This window comes from Phyllopteryx taeniolatus, chromosome 3, assembly GCF_024500385.1.
Source record: "Phyllopteryx taeniolatus isolate TA_2022b chromosome 3, UOR_Ptae_1.2, whole genome shotgun sequence".
NCBI lineage: Eukaryota > Metazoa > Chordata > Actinopteri > Syngnathiformes > Syngnathidae > Phyllopteryx > Phyllopteryx taeniolatus.
Window position 1 is genome coordinate 13000912 of NC_084504.1, and position 25886 is coordinate 13026797.

The 25886-nt window shown below is 42.0% G+C and overlaps 1 protein-coding gene across 5 annotated transcripts; it reads right to left on the bottom strand.

Moving 5' to 3' along the window:
* Positions 1 to 892: 892 nt before the first annotated feature.
* ubac1 (UBA domain containing 1) lies at positions 893 to 25511 on the bottom strand. 5 transcript variants are annotated; one of them, XM_061766981.1, is made up of 10 exons: positions 24967 to 25511; positions 21299 to 21419; positions 21137 to 21210; positions 19881 to 19988; positions 17972 to 18074; positions 17780 to 17888; positions 15505 to 15796; positions 15335 to 15421; positions 12952 to 13105; positions 893 to 5390 (listed from the first exon to the last, which is right to left on the bottom strand). In XM_061766981.1, exons 1-10 carry the CDS (start codon positions 25102 to 25104, stop codon positions 5275 to 5277), a joined length of 1302 nt encoding a protein of 433 aa, XP_061622965.1. In that variant the 5' UTR covers positions 25105 to 25511; the 3' UTR covers positions 893 to 5274. The 5 variants fall into 5 exon arrangements, 4 of the variants coding, with proteins under 4 accessions (XP_061622965.1, XP_061622966.1, XP_061622968.1 ...); XM_061766982.1 differs by having other exon boundaries at positions 12967 to 13105; positions 24967 to 25509; XM_061766983.1 differs by lacking the exon at positions 893 to 5390 and adding an exon at positions 8263 to 8572 and having other exon boundaries at positions 12967 to 13105; positions 24967 to 25510.
* Between the last annotated feature and the right edge of the window lie 375 nt (positions 25512 to 25886).

The following is a 25886-nucleotide window of genomic DNA, read 5'->3' on the forward strand; positions in this document are numbered from 1 at the left end:
GATTCAAGTTGTAACATTGATAAAAAGTAAAATTTGTAAGGAAAGTGAAGGGAGAAGACAACAGATAAGCACTGCAAAATATACAAACTAATATAACTTCTTAAATTGCTAGACAAAATACAATTTCTGAAAAAGTTTTTTTTAAAGGTCAAATATAAAAAACATTTGCTTGGGGATGAGGATGTATTTTCAGGGATTAATTAAAAAATATAATTAAAATGTTTGTTTCTATTTTTTAATTTTAAATACTTACACAATTCCCCAAAAATATTGCTTGAAGATTATATATTGTATTTCCTGTTTTTAAGCGCCACTTGTTGCCTTGTACTATTTGCATTTGGCAAAAGTGTTTTGTATAAATTTACAAGTTACACACAAGAGCAAGTTGCAGAATTCAAATGAAATGTTTAAAAAGTAAACATAACTTTAGGCATTGTTATTTGAACACACACCATAGGGGTTTGACTTTCATTTAGGCAGAGTATGACAGTGTACTTTATTTTTTTCATTGCTGTTCCAATAGGTCAAGGCCCCTTTGTCTAAAAGCGTCATTTGTGGTGGCCTCTTATGAAAGAAAGAAAAAATCTTAGCCATTAACTGTTCATACATCCAACTGTAAGGAGAGAATATCGTGTGGTAGAGTTATACTGGTTGTCAGGAAGTGTTGACGTCATACAGGCGCACTTGGGGAGTGCTACTGATCTTCACGAGATTAAAGAACCTTCAGCCAAGACACAAGACCATGTTTTGTGTGAATTTTTAACCGTCAAAATAGGGGTGGATTTGAGCACAAATGATTACCTACACCTGATCTAAATGCCATAAAGATTCTCCGCGCTACATATTTTTGTTTTCTTCTTTTATGACACTTTGAGACATAAACACACAACCATAGAGCCCAAAAAAATGCCTTTAATGCAATAAGTGTTTCAGATGTCTCCGAGTGGAGATACACGTGAGAACATATTGCATAGGTTGCTGGGGAAAAAACAAACAAACGGTGTTGTGGTTGAATAGACAAAGCAGCGTTGACGATTGACACGACATTTGAATCATTTTCCATTCCTTTTTTTTGGTGTTCACATTCATAGATGAGCTCATTATAAATAACACATTTCAGTTTGGCTTCCGTATAAATAAGAATAACCTTCGCCATTGTCACACACACAAACACACAGACACAAATACACGACTGTACTCACAAAAAATTCTGATTACTTTGTGGTTAAATTTCAGGACAAATCTAAAATGCACTTTACAGTTAAACTTAATTTGTAATCTTTTGAAAGCAACTGCTTCATGTTTTAGTACTTTTTGCGCAACTTACTTTACTCTCATAAGAAACTGAATGGTAAAATTCACAATCATTTTTTGTTTTATTTCCAAGGCCTCCCACTACTTTGCCTTTCTGTGACTTCTCCAGTCTCTTACTTGCAACATGCTGGTGACACGCTGCCTGTGACACTGTAAGCTCAGTGGATACTTCCCTCCCAGAACATTGTGTAAGTAAAGTACATTCTGAAATGTACTCGAGTACCAAAGTAAAATTAAGAATCTTTACATTTGTACTTTTATCAAGGAGTTCAATCAGTACTTTGTTTTTTTTGTTTTATAAAAAAGTACAAACTTTGAAATGTACAAACTACAAAAGGAAGTAAGTACATTTCAGTCTACTGTTTCACTTTGAAAGGAGTCAAGTCAGTACTTCTACCGCTTTTCCCTTTTTTTTCTTTTTTACAAAATAGTACAGATTCTGAATGTACTGAAGTACAAAATTACATTTCAGATTCTGTAGTTTATTATAATTTTTTTTAATCTTTGTCTTAAGTTGAATCCGTACCTTTACCAGTTTTCCTTTTTCATAAAAAGCAGACTCTGAAATGTACTTGTGTACAAAAGTAAGTACATTCCCGAGTCTAGGCTTTTGTCTAATCGGTACTTCTACTGGTGTTTTTTTTTTTTTTTTTTTACAAAAAAGTACAGACTCTGAAATGTACTTGAGTACCCGCCATTTAGAGGCTTCAAACAGAATACTCTGAGAGGGAAGTGGCCACTGAGATTAAAGTGCCATCCATCAGACGCTTACAACACAGAGACTGGAGGAGTCACAGAAAGGCACGGAATTGGACGTCCCTGCAAATGTATCGGTTGATTTACGGCTCAAACACCTTGTTGTGAATGTTGCTGTTCAGCTCCTTAAAGAACAGCAAATTGTGCAAACAGTAGTTAAATGTGCATTCAAAACAGAAGGTCAAAATAAGTTAACCCGTTAAGGTTTTAGTGCATTTCAAGCTCATCCTGAAATTTCACCCTGAAGTCTGACTATCGCAATCATTTTTGTGAGTACTGCATATGTTGCATTTAAGAAACCACGACAACTCCTTAAAGCCATTTTGTTCAGTTGTCACACAAGCAGGAAGGAAGGAAAAAAAACACAAACTAAACTATCTCAACCTCCCTGAGCAGAAAGAAGTCACATCAATAGCATTTTTTTTTTTTTTTAAATAGAGAACAGTTGATAAAACACTCCAAACGTTTGGCAACAACCCACAGACCCTCCCGTACTGATAGTAAAGCAGGGGCCTCCCACCACATTAATGGGGGAAAATACATATAAAAAATGTGAGCATTTTCAGCCTAAATTAAAAATCTTTTACAATTGCATGGTGGGCCGTTATTGAGGTTGCCCAACCCTGCTTTTTAAAGTATCAATAATATTGCGTCACACACCTCTTAAAAGCAACAAGTGTTCCTTGCAGGTTAACCACTGCTTGATATTGCACAGAAAGACAGACCAAGTGGGATGTACTGCACAGCAAATTTGGGTTCCAGGCGACTATTTAACCCTTCTTTTATGTACATTGGAGATGAAACACGTTTTATGTTTGAGTATTAAATTGAAGTGAAATAGGTTTGTGTTATACCAAATTAAATATACTACTGTACACTCATTTCCAAGTGTACAAAGAAATACATTTTTGCCCCCTCTTACAGCCTGCTGTGTAAATATATTTAATATATCTAAATGTTGTACATAAAAATTCCCCATTATTTTTTAAATATGACAAAATTAAGGCCAGCACAAGATGTTTAGTCTATTTTTATTGACATTTAAAAAAAAGTTTTTCTTCTAGATTAAAAAAAAAAAACTTTCAATTTGCGCAATTTAGTGTAAATTACGCTACAAGTCATAATTTTATGGGAATAAAGTAGGATATTTTTTGAGATGATGAATGGTCTCAAGAATATTTTGGAGGAAAAAGTTGTCGATTTTTGATAAAATAAAATGTAGATGAGATTAATGTGGTAGCATTACCGGAATAAAGGTGAAGTTTAAAGAAAATATTTACTATATTTGAGATTAATGCTGTAATACAAAAATAATGTTGCACACTTCCGAGATATTTGAAAAGTTTTTGGGATATTTTTGAAAAAGTCATATCTTCGACCTTAAAGTTGTAATATTACAAGAATAAAGTGGTACATTTGAGATGAAAAGTTGCCCATCTTTTTATGAATGTCATATTACAAGAATAAAGTTGTATATTTCTGGGAAAACAAGTTGTATATTTGAGATTAATGAGAATAAAGTTGTATATTATCGATATTTATTATTTTAAGAAGTCATATTTTAGATTAAAATCAGAATATTACGAGAATAGTCATACATTTAAGAAAAAATAGTGAATTGGAGATTAGTTGTAATATGAGAATAGTCATATGTTTGAGATAAAACACACTTTCCAAATTAATGTAATATTGCAAAAACAGTCTTACATTTTCATTCTACTAAAGTGCCACAAAATTCATATCCTTGATTTGTTTCTAAATACATTAAATATGTTTGAAGTGCTGAAAATGTGCAAAGACTGAGAGCAATTTAGTTCTGAAATGTTGCATTCAACAACAGCGTTAGGGCCGTCAGCCTCACAGTTGCTGGTAGCACGTCGCCGGGCGAGAAGGGTGGGTCGGGGGGGGGGATAATCATCCAAGGGTACCGGTGCGCGTCACTCCAAGTGGCCGCTTATGGTCAACCCTTCGGCGACCACAGAGGCGCGTTGTCCCGCTGAATTTCAAAGGAGGGAAAATTGTACCGGCGGGGTGGCTGATGGTCATTATACTGGCTCAGAGGCTGCTTCTCTGCAGCCTGTGAGAGCATGGAATGTCCTTCTCTGGGAACTCTCCTCTCCCCGCTTAGGAGCCGTGAAAGAAGGCACACATTTGATCGACAGCTGGGCATTCTGGGGAAGCGGGGTTTTAAGAGCTTTCAGCGACACGCCCAGTGTCTACAAACGGAGAGAACGTCTCAATTTGGTATGTGCGCGACCTTTTTTTTTTTTTTTTTAAAACAAGATGTCACCACAACTACAACTGTACGACTTTTTTCTGTGATTAGGCTTTGTTCATGCTTACATGTCATAGTTGTATAAATGAAGGATATACATGTATTTAACGTTTGACCGAAGACACCAGCCTAGTCACCAAACCTAGTTATGCTCGTTAGCATAGCATACACAGGAAGTCAGCCATCCTGCGTTCCGCTTTGGTCACGTGACATTCCACAAATAGCAGATTCTTGCCCATTTGGAAGCCCCAATTCACATACTTTGCCATTTTTTATTTTATTTTTGTTCATTCATTCATTGTCCAGCTTGTTAATAACACTTTTCTGTAATGTGTCAAATTTAAATAACTTTTTTTTGGTGTATTTGGTTCTACTTTAATCTGAATTGTACTTATTTCCTAAACATTTTATTTTCTTGAAAATACTAATTTATCTTGAAAATATAAAACTTCCTCATATGATTACAACTTCAGGGAAATAGCCAACTTTATTCTCATAATCATACAACTTCAATTCTAAATAAATGTTTGCTTTTTCTTTTCAGCGTGGCCCTAATACACTTTTGTAAATTTGACCCATAACAGGTTTAAAAAGGCGAAAATCCAAATAAATTAAAATTAAAAAAACTAATGCAACAATACATATTGTGCCAAACATGGTGTCAACATTGAATGTGCTCGTGTGTTTGATTGTGACAAAAACAATATTGTAAAATAACTAGAAATTGCGCTTGTTAAAATGTAAAAACGACCTAGTAAATAGAACTTTGTATCGTCGCTGTAGTAATAATAATGTTTTTCGTATACTTTACTGTACTGTTATAAATATTTACTGTATAGGTACAACTCCTCTGGCATTAACAATACTCATCTCTCACACATATATGCACACAGCTGCCACATTCACACGTGTAGGGTGGTGGTTCGCCTCTATGTGCGATTAAGGGTCTGGAAGATTCTGGATATCTGGAGCATGACAGGGCCCGTCTCGGGGTCATTCATCCACTGGGTGCTGTTCAGGGGGTTCTCCAGCATGTCCTCGAATGCTACACGCATAGGGGAACAAATCAAATAAAGAAAAGTGATAAGGCAAACCCTCGCGATTTGCAAATCGCCATTCGCAACTTATCTACTGGTAAACATTTCTGTGGAACAAACTATTTGTTTTAAAGGTCAACTTCCATCAGCATTCAATTTGATTCTGTTTTATGCCTAACATAGGTCAAAATGAGTCTGTGATATAATTAAATAAAAAAATTATAATTAAATAAAAAAAAAAAAAAAGGAGGCTTCAAGCTGTGCATTGTCACTACCAATTGGACTTTACTTGAAAACTAACTAGAAAACGAAGAGAATGACACATGCACTTGAAAAAAACATAGCCTACGATGGGAAACACCACAGCCAGCCATAAGGGTCAACAATTAACATAACACAAAAATAAAATACAATAATGCTGGGTGTTTAAAACAATTTGAAGCCGCTAGTGACTAAAATAATCTCGAGAAATTTGAACGACCTGATTTCGGGCCTCTCGGCAGAAGAACGTCTGGAACTCAGGAATGCGTTGACGATTTTAATTCATATTGCACGTTTACTGAGGTACCGTAGAGACAATATTACATCCCAAATACTAGAAAAAGTTGGTTTAGCAAAATATGTCCCCTTTAAAGGCACAAGCATGCAAATTAAACTTTAGTGTGTTTGTACGTGCGTGCGTGCATGCTTGTCGGACTTTTGGCTTGATTACGCTTCATAAAACCAGTTAGATTTTGTTTTTTCAAATGTTATGATTACAGTGCTGTGAAAAAGTATTGGCCCCGTTCTCAGTCTTATATTTTTGCATAGTTTCCCACTTTAATGTTTAAGATAAAAAATAACTATTCAAATTCACCTGGCTCAGTGTGAAGAAGTAATGGCCCCCTAAACCTAATAACTGGTGAGGCCATCCTCAGCAGCAACAACTGAAATCAAGCATTTTCTATAACTAGCAATGAATCTTTCACATACCTCTGGAGATATTTTGGCCCACTCTTCCTTGCTGAATTGTTTAAATTCAGCAAAAACGGAGGGTTTGAGCATGAACTGCCCTTTTAAAGTCATGCCACTGCATTTCAATCGAGGGCACTCCAAAACCTTCATTTTGTTTTTTTGAAGCCATTCACAAGTTGACTAGCTAATGTGTTTTGGATCATTATCCTACTGCAGAACCCAAGCGCCCTTCAGCTTGAGGTCACAAACTAATGACTGAACATTCTCCTTTACGATTTTCTGTTAAAGAGCAGAATTCATGGTTTCATCAATAATAGCAAATTGTCCAGGTCCTTAAGGAACTAAGCAGCCCAAGACCATCACACTTCCAGCACCATGTTTGACTGATGGTATGATGTTCTTTTTCTGAAATGCAGTGCTACATTTACGCTAGCTGTATCGAGACACAGACCTTTCATTTCGTCAGTCCATATAATATTCTCCCAAAAGTCTTCGGAATCATTCAGACGTTTTTTTTTTTTTTTTGCAAAAGTAAGACGAGCCTTTATGTTATTTTTGGTCAGCAGTAGCTTTCGCCTTGAAACTCTGCCAGGGATGCCCTTTTTGAGACATTGAAGGGTGCGACGTCACTATTAATGCTTGCCCGGCCCTAAGCCGTTTTCCATATTTAAACTGAAGAGGAATGATCCAATGAGAGCAATGCTCATATACATGTCATATAAGGAGAAATCCGACTGTCTCAATTGCCAGGCCGAAAAGCCCAACTTGAACAGCTTGAAAAAGGACATTTTAGTCATTTCTAACCCTAATGATCACACACGCCCGATAAAAGGACATCTTAGATTATCAAAATTAAATTAAAGTGATGGAAGAGGACCTTAAAAGGGTCTCTATTTGTGTCTATTAACCAGAGGTGCAAGTAAGTCACATATGTGCGAGTCATTAGTCTCACATCTTAACTTGAATTTTAAAGCAAGTCCCAAGTTACTGTCACGTCATTACTTGGGTTAAGCAAGTCATACAGTGGTGTCAAACTCATTTTTGTCGTGGGCCACGTTGTCGGTATGGTTTTCCCTCAGAGACCGCAAAACCATATCGATGTTTCATCGTCTCATCATAGTATTCAGTGGCAGTTTGTCAATAGAGGGCATTCAAACAACCCAGTCACTGTAGTCTATTAGGGGTTGAACCAATTAGTCGCCTTTACTTGTCCGCACTGACATTTAAAGCATGAAGTTGACTATTCACTAATAATGCAATTTTGCCAATTTACAGAGAACGTTGGACTAGCCTGGCTGCTGCCGTTGCCAGACTAGAATGCTTTGGAGCAGCAGAAGGGCTGCCCAACGAGGCGACATACTTCATACGTCTGCAAGGGTCCGAGAGTACCAAAATAAGATGTCGTGGATGAGAATAGTGGTTAGCCTCACTAGCGTCGGCTATTCTGATTGCTGAAAGTCTTAAAATATTAATACTAGCGGGACCACGGGACTGGCAGCGAAGACCGAGGGCGGTGGCATGAAGTGACGCGCCATATTTGTCACCAAAATGTTATGTTACATAACACGCTGGCAACAACTGCTTGATAAGAACTTTACTGATATCACAACATGCACCAACCAAAATCACAAGACTTGGCTTTAAAACACTGTCGTAACACTTGTAGCTGTATGGCATATGGCCGGCGTATGCTACAAGCATGTAGAAATATTTTGCCAAAAATTAGACCCTTAGCTCAGTCACTTGCAAAACGTGCAAGTCTATCCTGAAATACAGTACAATAAAATCACAACTGAAATAGAAACAGTGAAACAGAAAAACGTTAATTTTTTTGGAGCTTGGCTACAATGTCCCATCTTATAACACAGACACGCAAACACCAAAGACATGAAAAAGGTGACAAAAAAAAAAAAAAAAAAAAAAAAAAAAGAAAGTAGGGGGGCTCTGGGGGATCCCACAGAAAAAGTTTTTTATTTTAACATAAATTAAGCAATCTGGAAGACTCTAAAGACTACAATAAGGCACAAAAACAAATTGTATTCACGCAGAAAAACATTTATTTACACCGCTCAAGTACATGTTGATGTGCAAATTTAGGATTAAAATTAAATTTGGCTCATTTCTTTATTTTTTTGTTTTGGCCTCCAACTTGAGCCAGGTCCATCTCCACCTGCACCTGATGCCTGCTTCAAGCTGTGCCACATGAATAGCATCCTCCTCTTTAAGCACTCTCATTCTGGAAAAGAATTGACTACAATCATTGTCTGTTTCACTTCCATCCATCCATCCATTTTCTGAGCCGCTTCTCCTTACTAGGGTCACTTCATTTTTCACTATTACCAACTTCAAAGGCTAATCCCAAATGCATCCTCCAGGAAAATATTAAGTACAATATTTTTCTGTTTTTATTGGCCATTGCTAAATTTGAAGTTAGTTCATTCTGTGTTGTGACCTAATCCCTAACGTCGCTCCGATGCCTAATAAGATAAATGTAGGCGCGTCTCCTTATTAATACAAGATGTACTAGCGGATCAACTCGTCGCCGGTTACGTGTGCTTCGCTGTTCCCCTGGGACCACAACCAGGGCCGCGACCTGCAGCACCTCAACACGAAAATACAAAAGACCAGTGCAACAAATACGACACGAGCTGATCTGATGAGCAAAAAATTTTTGCTTAAACCTAAGAGTAGCAATAGAGGATGTCCGCTCCAGAGGTGAGTAGAGCAGCCAAATATTGTACTCAAGAAAGAATACTGTTACAAGTAAAAAGTAGTCCTCCAAAAAATTCCTTGAATAAAAGGTACCCAGTGAAATAATTACTCAAGTGCTGAGTAAACAGTGAGTAACTTCCAATTTTTTAACCACAGCATGAACACTAAAATAAATAAATAAAATGCAAATTTTGATGTTGCTGTGTGTGGGCGTGTGAGTATGCACAGTCAAAACTACAACAAAACATCTTCAATTTACTGCGCGGTGTTTTCTCAACTTATAAGTGTGCTGAAATATCCACGTTTGGGCAGACAGTACCAGACATATACAATACATGAAAGCTGTTTTTGTTCATCTAAATGTAAATGACGACAGTGACGGCGAACCCCCCCGCCCCCCATACGATTCATGGAAATGGCCGCACACTTGCTTCATGAGGTGGTCTTGCACTCCAATCATATCATGCTGGTGAGTCACCAGCTTTGCGGGTACTACACAAAAAAAAAATGTTCTTCCAAAAACAAGTCACATTATTATGAAAATGCTGATTTTAAAATGTGCGGCACGGTGACCGACTGGTTAGAGCGTCAGCCACATAGTTCTGAGGACCGGGGTTCAATCCCCGGCCCCGCCTGTGTGGAGTTTGCATGTTCTCCCCATGCCTATGTGGGTTTTCTCCGGGCACTCCGGTTTCCTCCCACATCCCAAAAACATGCATTAATTGGAGACTCTAAAATTGCTCGTAGGTGTGAATTTGAGTCGAATGGTTGTTTGTGTGTATGTGCCCTGCGATCGGCTGGCAACCAGTTCAGGGTGTAGCCCGCCTCCTGCCCGATGATAGCTGGGATAAGCTCCAGCACGCCCGCCACCCTAGTGAGGAGAAGCGGCTCAGAAAACGGATGGATGGATGGATTTTAAAATGTAAAAAGGCAAAACTTGTCATGTCAGTTAGTTCAAGTCAAACTCGAGTCTTTAATTAGTTTCAGCTAAGCAAGTCCCAAGTCCTAAAATTCGATTTTCCACTTAAGCCTGAAACCGGTCAAGTCATGTGACATTCAGGCGATGACATGAAAGAAGTAATAACAAAATCAATCAAAATCTTGGCTTTGTGGATTGGCTCATGTGACTCAAGTTCCCCACGTCTGCTGTCTTTGCATTTTTGTGCTTCCATTTAGTTTTAAAGGTAACTGTTATCAGATGAGTTTGAAATGATAGTGTTTTGGGATCATACCTTGTGGCATATTTATGATTTAAACTACAGCGAACAGCCGTCCACTAGCTATTCGCAAATTCACCTAATAATTTTTTTCTGTGTAAATCACCTATTAACTTTTTCAGTGGAACCTATCTTCAGATATTTGCTAAAAACTCAACTATTTGCATGTTTTGTGCCCTTTCTGCAAAAAATGAAGATGCCACAAGACGATGCCAAAGCCCTGAAAGGAGCAATCGGTGTCAAGGAAGTATGCAGAAGCAAAACATTTCTACTGCAAGACTAACTTCTTTTATGTAGGGAAGGAGCTAAATTTAGCCTGGGTTTTTAATGGAAGTTATGCACAATCTTACTCATGCAATTCCGGTGCAATTTTCCCCCAAATCAATTAGTCTGTAAAACACAACAAGGGTTAATATTCTAAGATGAGTTTGAAATCCTAGGAGCTAAGTTGTCTGGGGCTTCATGCCCCTAGTAGGGTCACCCATGGCAAACAGGTCCTAGGTGAGGCACCAGACAAAGCACGGGTAAAAGACTCCTATGATCAAAAATATAAGTGGATCGAGGTTTCCCTTGCCCAGACGCGGGTCACCTGGGGCGCCCTCTGGAGCCAGGCCTGGAGGTGGGGATCGATGAGAGAGCGCCTGGTGGCCGGGCCTGCAGCCATGGGGCCCGAAATGGGTAACGTGGGTCCTCCCTCCCATGGGCTCACCACCTGTAGGGGGGGCCATAGGGGTTGGGTGGACTGCGAGCTGGGCGGTGGCCGAAGGCAGGGACCTTGGCGATCCGATCCCCGGCTACAGAAGCTGGCTCAAGGGACGTGGAATGTCACCTCTCTGGCAGGGAATGAGTCCGAGCTGGTGTGTGAGGTCGAGAAGTTCCGACTAGATATAGTCTGGCTCGCCTCCACACACTGCTTGGGCTCTGGTAACAGTCTTCTTGAGAGGGGTTGGACTCTCTTCCACTTTGGAGTTGCCCACGGTGAGAGGCGCCGAGCAGGTGTGGGTATACTTATTGCCCCCCGGCTCGGCGCCTGTATGTTGGGGTTCACCCCGGTGGATGAGAGGGTAGCCTCCCTCCACCTTCAGGTGTGGGGGACGGGTCCTGACTGTTGTTTGTGCCTATGCAACAAACAGAAGTTCAGAGTACCCACCCTTTTTGGAGTCCTTAGAGGGGGTGCTGGAGAGCGCTCCAGCAGGGGGCTCCATCGTTCTGCTGGGGGACTTCAATGCTCACGTGGGCAATGACAGTGAGACCTGGAAGGGCGTGATTGGGAGGAATGCCCCCCCGATCAGAACCCGAGCGGTGTTCTGTTATTGGACTTCTGTGCTTATCACAGATTGTCCATAACGAACGCCACGTTCAAGCATAAGGGTGTCCACACGTGCACTTGGCACCAGAGGTCGCAGTTCGATTATCGACTTTGTGGTCGTGTCATCGGACTTGCGGCCGCATGTCTTGGACACTTGGGTAATGAGAGGGGCGGAGCTGTCAACTGACCACCACCTGGTGGTGAGTTGGCTCCGATGGTGGGGGAAGATGCCCCTCCGACGTGGCAGGCCCAAACATAAAGTGAGGGTCTGCTGGGAACGTCTGGCAGAATCCCCTATCAGAAGGAGTTTCAACTCCCACCTCCGACAGAACTTTGCTCATGTTCTGGGGTAGCCTCCATTGCTGAGGGGGCCGACCGGAGCTGTGCCCTAAGGTGGTCGGTGCCTGTCGTGGCGCCAATATGCAGATGATGTGGTTCTGTTGGCTTCATCAAGCCGTGATCTCCAACTTTCACTGGAGCAGTTCGCAGCAGAGTGTGAAGCGGCTAGGATGAGAATCAGCACCTCCAAAACTGAGACCATGGTCCTCAGTCGGAAAGAGTGGCGTGCCCTCTCCAGGTCGGGGATGAGATCCTGCCCCATGTAGAGAAGTTCAAGTATCTTGGGGTCTTGTTCATGAGTGAGGGAAGAATGGAACGGGAGATCGACAGGCGGATCGGTGCAGTGTCTGCAGTGATGCAGACTTTGTATCGGTCCGTTGTGGTAAAGAAGGAGCTAAGCCGAAAGGCGAAGCGCTCAATTTACCGGTAGATGTATGTTTCCACCCTCACCTATGGTCACGAGCTGTGGGTAGTGACCGAAAGAACAAGATCCCGGATACAAGTGGCCGAAATTAGTTTCCTGCGCAGGGTGTCCGGGCTCTCACTTTGAGATAGGGTGAGAAGCTCGGTCATCCGGGAGGATCTCAGAGTTGAGCCGCTGATTCGGATGCCTCCCGGATGCCTCCCTGGTGAGGTGTTGCGGGCACGTCTCGCCGGGAAGAGACCCTGGGGACAACCCAGGACACGCTGGAGAGACTACGTCTTTTGGCTGGCCTGGGAACACCTCTGGATCCCCCCTGGATGAAGTGGCTGGGGAGAGGGAAGTCTGGGCATCCCTGCTAAAGCTACTGCCCACACGACCCGACCAGTAGAAAATGGATGGATGGCGTTTGAAATTATAGTGTTTTGGGATCATCGTTTGTAGTATATTTATGGTTCAAACCATTACCATCGGCAATTATTAACATTTTTAGAAGGGGGTGGGGCATCAATTACTCATGGCTTTTTGCTATTCGCAGTGGGTCTTTGTCCCTAACTAACCCCCTGCCAATACCGAGGGTTTACTCTGTGTGTGTGTGTGTGTGTGTGTGTACACACTGTTTATGTTTGTACCGAGTAGAGTCTTGGGGTTGGTTAAACCCAACTGGACGACGGGGTTCTCCAGGATGGCCTGGAAGAGCGGACTGTTGGTGTCGATGCCTTTGTCCAGGTCCTCTGCAGAAGGCTTTTTGTCTCCCAGCAGCCACTCGCACTGTAATGCAGTGTGTCACAGACATATGCACACACATTCACGCACATGCACACACGAGACTCCTTCGTCATTGTGGAATTGTGCACGTTGGGTCAGGCGACTGATCACAAGTTGAGTAGCATTGCTTCAGTCATGCTTGAAGAGGAATTTACACACATAAAATCGCAAAACTATATCTTAAATGACAAATGCATTCAAATAGAAGAACACAGAAACAGTGGCTTCTACGATTAGGCAAGAATAAAGTCATGGAATGGCATCAAAATGTTACGAAACTAAGCTTTCATTTTAGAGGAATAAACCTATATTACGAGAAATAAGATTACAAGAAAAAAAGTCTTAATCTTATGTGAATACAATTATAATATTATGAAACTAATGAATTCTAAAATTGCCAGAAAATACCAAAAGAAAAAAGTCATAATTTTGTGTGAAAAAAAAACATTTAAAAAAGTACATTTTGATATGAATTCAAGTCAAGTTTTAACCTTGTAGCCTTGTATTTTAAGGGTAGGCACCGGAACTCAGCATTTTGCGACAAAAAGTACAGCACCAGTGATTTATATTTATATATTTTTTTTAAATGGATGGAACCAAATGCTATAAAACGTTGATTCCTTTCCTCACTCACCGATGAGGCACAAGGTTAGTGTTTGTGATACTATGAGACAACGTTTATGTGAATTTTGTCCCAAATTCATTGTGATGTAAAGTTGGTACAGTGCAAATTTAGCTCAATGTTAAGCTTTTTTTTTCTGTCATCGGCTCTTACGTTGGTTGTAAGACTAAAATGTTCTTCTTTTCCTTTCGGCTTGTCCCGTTAGGGGTCGCCACAGCGTGTCATCCTTTTCCATGTAAGTCTATCTCCTGCATCCTCCTCTCGAACACCAACTGCCCTCATGTCTTCCCTCACGACATCCATCCACCTTCTCTTTGGTCTTCCTCTAGCTCTCTTGCCTGGCAGCTCCATCCTCATCATCCTTCTACCAATATACTCACTATTTCTCCTCTGGACGTGTCCAAACCATCGAAGTCTGCTCTCTCTAACTTTGTCACCAAAACATCGAACCTTGGCTGTCCCTCTGATGAGCTCATTTCTAATTTTATCCAACCTGGTCACTCCGAGAGCGAACCTCAACATCTTCATTTCCGCCACCTCCAGCTCTGCTTCCTGTTGTATCTTCAGTGCCACTGTCTCTAATCCGTACATCATGGCTGGTCTCACCACTGTTTTATAAACTTTGCCCTTCATCCTAACAGAGACTCTTCTGTCACATAACACACCTGACACCTTCTTCCACCCGTTCCAACCTGCTTGGACCCGTTTCTTTCGCTTCCTGACCACACTCACCATTGTTCTGGATGGTTGACCCCAAGTATTTAAAGTCCTCCACCCTTGCTCTGTCTTCTCCCTGTAGCCTCACTCTCACCCCACCACCCCTCTCATTCATGCACATATATTCTGTCTTACTTTGGCTAATCTTCATTCCTCTGCTTTCCAGGGCACGCCGCCATCATTCTAACTGTTCCTCCACCTGCTCCCTGCTTTCACTGCAGATCACAATGTTATCTGAAAACATCATGGTCCACCGGGATTTCAGTCTAACCTCATCTGTCAGCCTATCCATCACCACTGCAAACAGGCTCAGGGCTGATCCCTGATGCAGTTCCACCTCCACCTTATATTTGTCTGTCACACCTCACCACTGTTCTGCTAAAATAAACGCTAAAAATCATCAGTGCAAAAGTGCAACCAACCGTTTACTTTGTTAGCGGTCTCAATATTGGCATAGACGTATTTTATTGTTTCACTCACCCAATTGACTGAGAGTTGACTTCACTGAAGCTCCACACCGTGTCGGGTGAGGCTCTGAGCACGTCAGACACTACACATAGTGAAAGCTTCCTTTGCACAATATAATCTTATTCCAAGGGTTGCACTGAGGCGACTGGTCATTAATAAAAAAAAAAAAAAGTTAAGACACACTTTTGTTTGCCGCCGCCATTGGGCATAAGCACATCTTTGTGCGTGTTTCTTCTTCATTGGTTTTCTCCACTTCTTCATTGGTTTTTGCCACTTCTTCATTGGGGCCGGCGGACCAGGCATCGAAACTGGGAACCAAGAATTCCGCGATAACCAGAACATTAGTCCCGGTTCCAATTGTTTCTCGATTCTCGATGCCCAACCCTAATGACAAATATCAAGTGTGACCTCAGGCATGTACTTACCGCTGCATCTTGCTGGTTGTTGTTGACTTTGAGGGCATCAATCACCTGCTTTTCCTCAAAGCCCATCTCCATGAGAGCAAACACAGCCTGGAAAACAGAGGCGTAGGGTGAAGAGGAAGTAAGGTGGGTGGCACAAGTTTGTTTAATAATAATGACAAAAAGGCACACACTCTCGAGTCAGGCCTGAACTCCCTTTTCCTGCGAATCCTCTTGAAAATCTCCGTAAGCTCATCTTGTCTGCTGTTGCTCTCCTCCGTGCCGGACAGGCTGCGTCGCAATGCGGACGAGCACGATGGTGTTCTGGAGGAGCCCGAAGCTGACGGGCCGGCTGTGGCAGCGGAGTTAGCGTTCGTGGCGGCTCCTGTGGCAGCAACAGAAGAATCTTGACTGTGCAGCAGCGTGTCCACGGAGGGGTCGTCAACATGCTCGATCAGCCATTCCATGGCCTGAGTCACCGACATGCTGTGTATTTAAAAAAAACAAAAAAAAAAACAACACGCAACATCAATGAGCTGAACAAAAAGCAGCACAAAGTGAGTGTGAAAGCGTGACCGCAGAATGGAACACCAAAGCCTGTAAATGAACCACAGTTTCAGGAAAAAGTTGCAGAGACTGGAGTGAAAGTAAAAAAAAATGACAGTAGTCTGATACTTAAATATGAAAAATGAGCACAGAGCATGACAAAGTGTGAAAGCAATGTGCTACATAACAAAATTAATGAAGCACAGTGACCCGACTAAGAAGCACAAACAGTTACACGAGCGTAGGGTTGCAGCTATTGAATATTTTTTAGAATCGATTATTCTACCGGCGGCACGCTGAAAGACTGGTTAGCACATCTGCCTCACAGTTCTGAGGACCGGGGTTCAAACTCCCTGCCTGTGTGGAGTTTGCATGTTCTCCCCGTGCCTGCGTGGGTTTTCTCCGGGCACTCCGGTTTCCTCCCACATCCCAAAAACAAGCGTGGTCGGTTAAATGAAGACTATAAATTTCCCGTACGTGTGAATGTGAGTGCGAATAGTTATTTGTTTCTATGTGCCCTGTGATTGGCTGGCGACCACTTCAGGGTGTACCCCGCTTCTCGCCCGGAGATAGCTGGGATAGGCTCCAGCACGCCCGCGACCCGAGTGAGGCTAAAGCGGTACAGAAAATGGATGGATTATTCTACCCATCATCCCAGCATTTATTCGAGGAGTCGGAAAAAAATGTTAACTTTTAAACAACACTACCAATACAAAATATGCATGTGAGGTGCAGGTATTAATTTTTTCCACTTGGGGTCGCTATCCTAACATCCTACACTGAAGTATCTCTGACTTTGAATCCGTCTGGCTTTAATAAGCGGGGCCTAGTCTGGCAAGTGACCTCTGTGTCAGAGAATGAGGGTGCACTTGGCTGTTGTTAGCTCAGGTTAGCCAGTCTACACGTTAAGTCCCTCGGAGTCAGTTATGGCCGTTGCAGCTAGTGTATGAATGGGCTTATTACGTGCTTATTTTGTTTAATGTTTGTACAATAAAGCGATTAAGTGAAACGGCAGCGGTGTCTATCCTTGACCACCCGTGGAGGCATTAAAATACGGTCCAAGTAGCGGTGTTAGACTTTTTTAAAATTGGCTAACAATGTTTACGATACCTTATGTCAGCAATCGTAGAGGTGCTGTTGTGTAAGCCAGTTATGCCTTGCAGTATACACATTACATTGAATCTTTTTTTAAATGTGAACCAATCCCAAACTTTGGACATTCTCTCATTTACATACGCTTTGCCATCACGCCAACTTATTTCTACTTGAGTCTTCAGCAACACTAGTCCGTATGGAAAAATGATCACTGCAAAGCTTCGAGGTGGAGATTTTGCTTCGACTTTTTTTGTCATCAAATTAGATGAAGCCCTCAATTTACGAACGAGTTCCGTTCCTACGCTGGCGACGTAACCCAAATTTCCGCGTAAGTCGGATTCACCGTTAAAGTCGAAATTTACGTCGAAATACTTCTGTTACGGGTGTTATCCCACGTGATTGTGACAGCAACCTCAGTGTGTGTGGGTGTGTCCGTCGATATGTGAGTGCGCAGAAACACTATGGTGCCGGGGACAAAATGGCGAGCTAGGCACGGGCGTTGTAAAGTCGAAACGTCGTAGGTCGAGTTTCCTCGTAACTCGAGGACTTCCTGTATTCAAGTCATTTGAATGATCGTTGCAGCCCTACCGTAGTGCACTAAAAAATAAGCAACGTGACCAGCAGAAGAAGCACAGAGCGAGATTGTGCAAAGCCTGACTGCAGTGTAACACAATAGTGTGAAAAAGAAGCACAGGCTTGAAAAAGAAGCACAGCATGCTGGCAAAGTGTGATAGCTACACAAAAGTCTGATAAACCACAAGCGTGCAATACAAAAAAGCCTAAAATCTAGGAGCCGTAAGTGCTGACTCATCCCAATTTGAGACTCACTGGTTGAGTCTGAGGGCTTTGATTGCTCTGTTCTCAGGGAAGCCCATCTCGGTGAGCTGCTGGAGGGCCGCGTTGTCCACGCGATCTTCCTCGTCCTCGTCCAACATGTCTGAGGGAAGAGCGGAGCACAGACGCGGGTTAACGAGAGGGGCTATGTCCATGTTTTTAATTCATAGGGGTACGGTGTGCTACCATTGGCCTTTTTAAAAAGCTCCACGGCATCAGGGTTCAAGGCCAGTAGCTTCTGGGCCACTTCAATGAGGGACACCAGGATCTTTCGGAGCTCAGTCTGAAACTAGACAACAAAATGAATGATGGTCAAATGAGGACGAAGACAATTACAAAAGGCCGGAGATGTTGCTGCAAACCTCCAGGTGTGTTGATGTAATTAAATGACACATTACGTGTACAAACAGGAGCGGACACTCGGGCAGCACGGTAATGCGGCTAACGAGAATTCCGGACTACTTTGAGTAACTTTTGCTCGGCGTGGAACGTGGAGTGCCCACTAAATTACGTAATACTGCGATGTGACTTGATGTAAAGTGGACTACCGTAATTTCTCGTGTATAATGCACATTTTCCCCCCACCCCCCCAAAATTGTCAAAAGTCAATAGTGCACATTATACATACGTATAAGGGAAAATAAAAAAAACTTCACAATTTATAAATCTATGCCGCCATCTAGAGGTTATGAAAAAGCTGTACACTTTCATTCCAATATGCCACTACCACCTAGCGGTTATGAGAAAGGTGTACACTTTCATTCTAATATGCAACCGCCACCTAGAGGTTATGAAAAAGGTGTAGCCTACACTTTCATTCCAAAATGACAGGGGTACGCATGACTGCATATATGTACAGTTGTGCTCATAACTTATTTCCTCCTTTATTTTTTTAAAATATGACTGATGACTGTACAACAACCATCATTAATTTCTTTATGGTTATGTTTTGTTTAATGATGCTTTTCTGAAATGCTCGACAATTTAATTTGAATCCCATTGAAATAAAATTAAATGTGCATCGCTTGGCCCTTCATGTTTTCTTTAAAGAATTATACCCATCTTACAAATTCTGCCTGGGTAGTCAAACATATGAGCACAACTGTGTGTTTTCCTAAAAAAAGTAGGGCTGTGAATTAACTAAGGAGCCGGTACAACCATTAGTACTAGCACTAGCTTGCGAGGCTACATAACATTTTGTTGCCTTTCTTGCGAGCCAAATCGTATTAAAAGTATGTGAACATACCTAGAGCAAGCATTAAACGAACACCCTCTCCCGAGCACCGATGACCACCAACACACGTTTTTCCCCTTTTTGTTCTTACAAATACACGACGCGATCCATTATTGTTGTCGTCGCCATGGTAACGAGTGTATCCAGCCGCGTTTGAGTTGACAAGATAAAGCCCAGTGATCGTAAAAGACGGGGTGCGGTGGTATCAGAATACAAGATTTTATTGCAGTCGTCTGTCAGTCCAATCGTGAAAGACCAAATTTGTCTTGTCGTCTGATCCAGGCATTACGTGTTGTCTGACCCACACCGCAGACATAACTATTGGTTGTCAGATATTTACAGTACCACACGACAAGGCTAAAAATACACTAGCTTTTGGATTCAAATATACTGTACACGATGGAGACACGGAGTAAATGTCTTTTGCGGAGCTGAACAATGACAAAGCCAATCAGCCGATCAGCATAAAATGTTAATCATCAGCCGATACCGATCAGGCCGATCACATCAGTGTAATCGCAGGGCACATACAAACAAACAACCATTCGCACTCACATTCACACCTACGGGCAATTTAGAGTTGTCAATTAACCTACCATGCATCCTTTTGGGATGTGGGATGAAACCGGAGTGCCCGGAGAAAACCCGCGCAGGCACGGGGAGAACATGCAAACTCCACACAGGCGGGGCCAGGGATTGAACCCTCAGAACTGTGAGGCAGACGCTCTAACCAGTCGGCCACCATGCCGCACCTCAGTTCACAAAGTATCAAAAGACTAACTCTGGGTGTATGTTTTGCCTTTTTTGCAAGCGGGCAGCCTCAAAAAGGGGCTAAGAGAAGAGGAATGAGTAAGGGCTTACGTCTCTGATATTGTGCTGCGTGACAGTGCGGTCCGTGTGGCGAGTGCTGAGGTTGGCAGTGGCCTTCAAGATGGCATCCTTGTCCGGGGCCTTGTTGTCCTGTTTTTTCTGACACAAACAAAAGCAGGGCAAAGAATATCAGCAGCGTTCTTGTAGCTAGGAGTTGGGATGAAACGTTTGTTTAAATGTTTACTGATGAACCCTGAACAAATTTCAGTGGGTTAAGATTACCATTTCAAACTGGAGTTATCGTTAATAACGAATTCCGCGTATCTGAGATTAGTGGCTATTTCTTTTATTTATATTGTCAAATATTTGTGTAGTGCTTTCTAAAAACACTTTTAAAAAATGCTTGTAATTTTGGTATAATTATGTATTTTTCAACAAACGTATGTTTTTTTTGTTGTTTTTTTTTGTACATTGTTTTCAAATAATTTGTATAGTCTTACATTTTTGTAATTTTTTTCTGAGATTTTCCATTTTTGATTTATTTTCATCTAATATTTTTGTATTTTCCCCCTACTATACCATCTGATATGTCTGTGTTTCTATTTTTCTCTTGGCTAATATCTTTTTGTCTATTTTCTGATATTCTATTATGTATTTTTCAAATACTCTGCATTATTTTCATGAAAAATACATGATTTTCCATGATATTTCTGTATTTTGTGATAATGTTTGGAGGGTGTAATATTTTTGCATTTGTTTCCTGATCATTTTCCATATTTGACGCATTTTTTATCTAATTGTTTTGTGTTTTTCTGTCTTCATCTGATATTTACGTACTATGTCTAATATCTGTTATGAAATATTTTCTCAATATTTTTGTAGTTTTTCCTTTCCTTTTTCATCTGATGTTTGTTTATTTTGCCTGGTATTTTAAAAAAAACATATTTTGTAATGTCTAATACTTCGTCTAATGTTTGTAACTTTTCAGATATGTATTTTTCATCAAATTTACTCCTTAATACCAGTGTACTTTTAATTTCATTCACTGTCATTTTAACCTTTTGTATTTGTTTCTAATATTTTGGTCTAATATTTTGAGATACATGTTTTCTTTTTAAATATGTTGTGCATTACTGTTTTAGTGCTTGTTAGAAGCATACCTAATGTTTTGACTTGTACCCCTGCTAATAGCATTGCACTGATATACCCATTTCCTTTAGCAATATTGTAATAACCGTGATCATTTTGCTCACTATAATGGTGATATGGAATTCACATCTCTACTTGTAGGAGTCCACAGGTCCTACCTTTTCTTCTGCGCATACCTCCGACATTTTGGGAGGGGTCGGCGGCGGCCTTTTCTTTATGAGCAGCAGAACGTCTACAAAATAGATAGATAAATACAAACTGCCTCCTAGTGACATCACGTGGGACTTTTTCCTCATAGCTTCTCAATGGTTTCTTCCTACCTTTATCTTTGAGGCTTTCATCCGCCACCGTTTTGGTGTCACTGAGCACTCGCTCTGTAGCAGCGTGTATGAGCTTGTGGTGGGTCAGCGTCTTGGGGTCGTCCAAGTTTCCATGCACACACTGAAACAAAAACACCACACACATCCTTTATGTTATTATTATTATTACACCATAAAATAAAAAGGTGGGAAATCAGTGTTCCAACCCTTGTGCCCTCTTAAATATATTTTCCTTCCTTCCAATCTTTTCTTTCCATCCTCCCTCCTTTCTTCTTCTATCTTTTCATACATCACACATCCTTCCTTCCAGCCTCACCTTCTTTCCATGATCCCTCCTTTCATACACTATTTACTTCCATCCTCCCTCAGTCTTCCTCTCATACTGTAGTATCCCAGGGTCTCTCCTGCCATCATCTGAGCTTTCCTTCCTCTTTTCCATTCATCCTACCTCCATCCCTTCCACCCTTCATCCTTTCCTCATTTCCTTGCATACCATCTTCTTTTTTTCCCTCCTACCATCTTCTCTCCCTCCCTTTACTTCATACCATCCTTGTTTCCTACCATCCATCCATTCTCCTTTCATACATCCATTCTTCCTTGCAAACATCTTTGTTTTCTTCCTACATTTCATACCATCAGTTTCCTTCCTTACTCTCCTTTATAAAATCTGTTTCTTCCTTCCATCATCCTTCCTTCATCTTTCAGGCTTTTCTTCTTTCCTCCCTTCCTTCCTTTCATAACATCTTTGTTTCCCTCCTTACATACCACTTACAGTGGGGGGGAAAGTATTTAGTCAGCCACCAATTGTGCAAGTTCTCCCACTTAAAAAGACAAGAGAGGCCTGTAATTGTCATTAGGTATACCTTACCTATGAGAGATAAAATGAGAAGAAAAAAAAAAAAAAAGAAAAACAAATTCCAGAAAATCACTGTCTGATTTTTAAAGAATGTATTAGCAAATTATGGTGGAAAGTAAGTATTTGGTCAATAACAAAAGTTCATCTCAATACCTTGTTATATACCCTTTGTTGGCAATGAGAGAGGTCAAACGTTTTCTGTAAGTCTTCACAAGGTTTTCACACACTGTTGCTGGTATTTTGGCCCATTCCTCTGTGCAGATCTCCTCTAGAGCAGTGATGTTTTGGGGCTGTCGCTGGGCAACACACACACTTTCAACTCCCTTCAAAGATTTTCTATGGGGTTGAGATCTGGAGACTGGCTAGGCCACTCCAGGACCTTGAAATGCTTCTTATGAAGCCACTCCTTTGCTGCCCTGGCGGTGTGTTTGGGATCATTGTCATTCTGAATGACTTAGCCACGTTTCATCTTCAATGCCCTTGCTGATGGAAGGAGGCTTTCACTCAAAATCTCACGATACATGGCCCCATTCATTCTTTCCTTTACACGGATCAGTCGTCCTGGTCCCTTTGCAGAAAAACAGCCCCAAAGTATGATGTTTCCACCCCTATGCTTCACAGTAGGTCTGGTGTTCTTTGGATGTCACTCAGCATTCTTTCTCCTCAAAACAGAAGTTGAGTTCTTACCAAAAAGTTTTATTTTGGTTTCATCTGACCACATGACATTCGCCCAATCCTCTTGTGGATCATCGAAATCCTCTCTAGCAAACTTCAGACAGGCCTGGACATGTACTGGCTTAAGCAGGGGCGACACGTCTGGCACTGCAGGATTTGAGTCCCTGGCGGCGTAGTGTTAAAGCCTCTTTATACTCACGCACTTGCGCGGTCGACAGCCGCCCGCATAGAATGCCGCGGAGATCATCTCTTGTGATTGGTCCATTTTAGTCATGGTGTTATGACGTACTCAGTGGTCCCCTTGGTTCTACATAACACTACCCCGCCGCCTTCTTGATCGATTTTGCAGCATAATTAAACGTAACATCTGGTCATCTAGGTTCATTTGTTCTAGCAGACACTGTTCCTCGGTCGCCATTGTTGTTGCTTTGTTCCTTGTTCCGGAAAGGAAAGTAAAAACGGGTACTGGAAATGGCCATAAAATACAGAGTAAACTCCACCCTGTGGTGTCCTCGTCAATACCAGCCGTAGCGACACACCCGACTTGGAGGAGAACTGCAGGACATTTTCCCAAAACAGCGGGTGTGGGTTGAGCTCCAGCATAAAGGCAAACTGCGTCTGGGATAGCCGCAGTGACATCAGCGCGGTCACCACCCGTGCGAGTATAAAGAAGCCTTTACTCTTGGTAGCCTTTTGTTACTTTGGTCTCAGCTATCTGCAGGTCATTCACTCGGTCCTCCTGTGTAGTTCTTGGATTTGTGCTCACCGTTCTTGTGATCCTTTTGACTCCACGGGGTGAGATCTTGTGCGGAGCCCCAGATTGAGGGAGATTATCAGTGGTCTTGTATGTCTTCCATTTTCTAATAATTGCCCCCACAGTTGATTTCTTCACACCAAAATGCTTACCTATTGCAGATTCAGTCTTCCCAGCCTGGTGCAGGGCTACAATTTTGTTTCTAGTGTCCTTCGACAACTCTTTGGTCTTGGCAATAGTGGAGTTTGGAGTGTGACTGTTGAAGGTTGTGGACAGGTGTCTTTTATACTGATAACGAGTTCAAACAGTTGCCATTATTACAGGTAACGAGTAGAGGACAGAGGAGCCTCTTAAGGAAGACGTTATAGGTCTGTAAGAGCCAGAAATCTTATTTGTAGGAGACCAAATACTTATTTTCTACTATAATTTGCTAATACATTCTTTAAAAATCAGACAATGTGATTTTCTGGATTTTTTTCTCATTTTGTCTCTCATAGGTGAGGTATACCTATGATGAAAATTTTACTGTAGTCCTCTCTCATCTTTTTAAGTGGAAGAACTTGCACAATTGGTGGCTTACGAAATACTTTTTTGCCCCACTGTATTTCCTTCCTTACAGCATTTCATACATCCTTGTTAATTTCCCTCCCATTTTTTCCTCCATCCTTCTGAACTTCCTTATTTCATCCCTTCCTCTAATAAAGCCTTGTTTCCATCTAGTCATCCTTGTTCCCTTCCACCTGTTCTCCCTTTCTTACACCCTTGTTTTCTCCCTTCCTCCCCCTTTTCTTCATCCTTGTCATTCATTTATCCCTTCACCATTTCTCCTTCAATCCATGCCTCCTTTCCCCCTTTCATACCAGTTGTTTCCTACTTTTCTCCCTCCCCTCCTCAACTAAGTTAATGTCAAACTGCCCAATCAATAACAATAAAGTCTGTGCACACTGTTTCAATCATTCAATAAATGTAAAAAAACAATGACACTCTTCAACAGACATTTCGTTGGGAACACCTGCCGCTTTAATGACGTCCAAATTCACGAGAAAAAAAAAACCTATTACTTTACAAAAATAATGACGATTAGACACGTTTAGGTCCCTAATACTATGGCCGGAGAGTACACTAACTGTAAGGCTAATAAAACTCAAGACTAGTGTGTAGTGTGTAATAATAAATGTCATAAATATAGCAACATCCAAAAAGGGAAAGTTAGCTGGTAGCATCCGAGAAGCGAGAGACGGCAGCCGTGCCTAAAAATAGCCAAAGCCCGCCCGTCTGCTCGCCATTTAAATTAACTTAACTATAAATACGAGGGCCGGGTGACACTGACACAGAGACGAAACGACACAACGGAAACAAGCATAAAAAAGGGGTAAAACGTACATGTTTCAAGCACTTCTCCTTGAGTTTCTCCACCGTACTGTCTTCCGTGATCTCCTCCAGCCATTCGGCGCCGTCCACGGCGCAGATGTGAATCTTCAACACTTTGCCCGGAAACATCTTCTCCTCCTGGACGAACATGGCGGCCCCGGGTTTTTGGTTTTTTTCACGTTAAAAACAAATGTCTTTTAGCTCAGCAGCTGTTGAGATTTTATCCGAGGCGCTCCCCTCCACCACCGCCTCCACCGCCGTCGCCGCCGCGACCATCCACCTTTTCCTCCGGCTTGCTATCGAGCAATGCTCGCCGTCGGTTGTGTCAGAGCTAGTGGCGGCTAACAGCTCAATCTTTTAGCTGAGGCACATCGGGTACTCGGTGGCCGGCGAGCTTGCTCCGTGGCCTGGCCCAAATTAGTGGTTTATTTCCGCCCCCCACCCCATTCCTGCCTTCAAGTTAGGGAGCGTTAACGGCGAGCTACACTGAGATAGAGCGAGCCTATTTTTGCTGTCATGGTTGAACCTTGAACTGGAACAGTGGTCACGGCGGGGCATCATGGGAGTTGGAGTTTCATACACGACCTTTTTGCCCATCCATTCATCCATCCATTTTCATTCATTATCCATCTTCCGTTTCGCTTATCCTGACTAGGATCGCGGGCGTGCTAGAGCCTATCCCAGTCACACCTATGGGCAATTTTAGAGTCTCCAATTAATGCATGTTTTTGGGATGTGGGAGGAAACCGGAGTGCCCGGAGAAAACCCATGCAGGCACGGGGAGAACATGCAAACTCCACACAGGCGGGGCCGGGGATTGAACCCTGGTCCTCAGAATTGTGAGGCAGACGCTCTAACCAGTCGTGCACCGTGCCGCTATTTGTCAATTGTGTGTTGATGCTAACATTTGTGTATTTTTCTTTTGTTCTCAT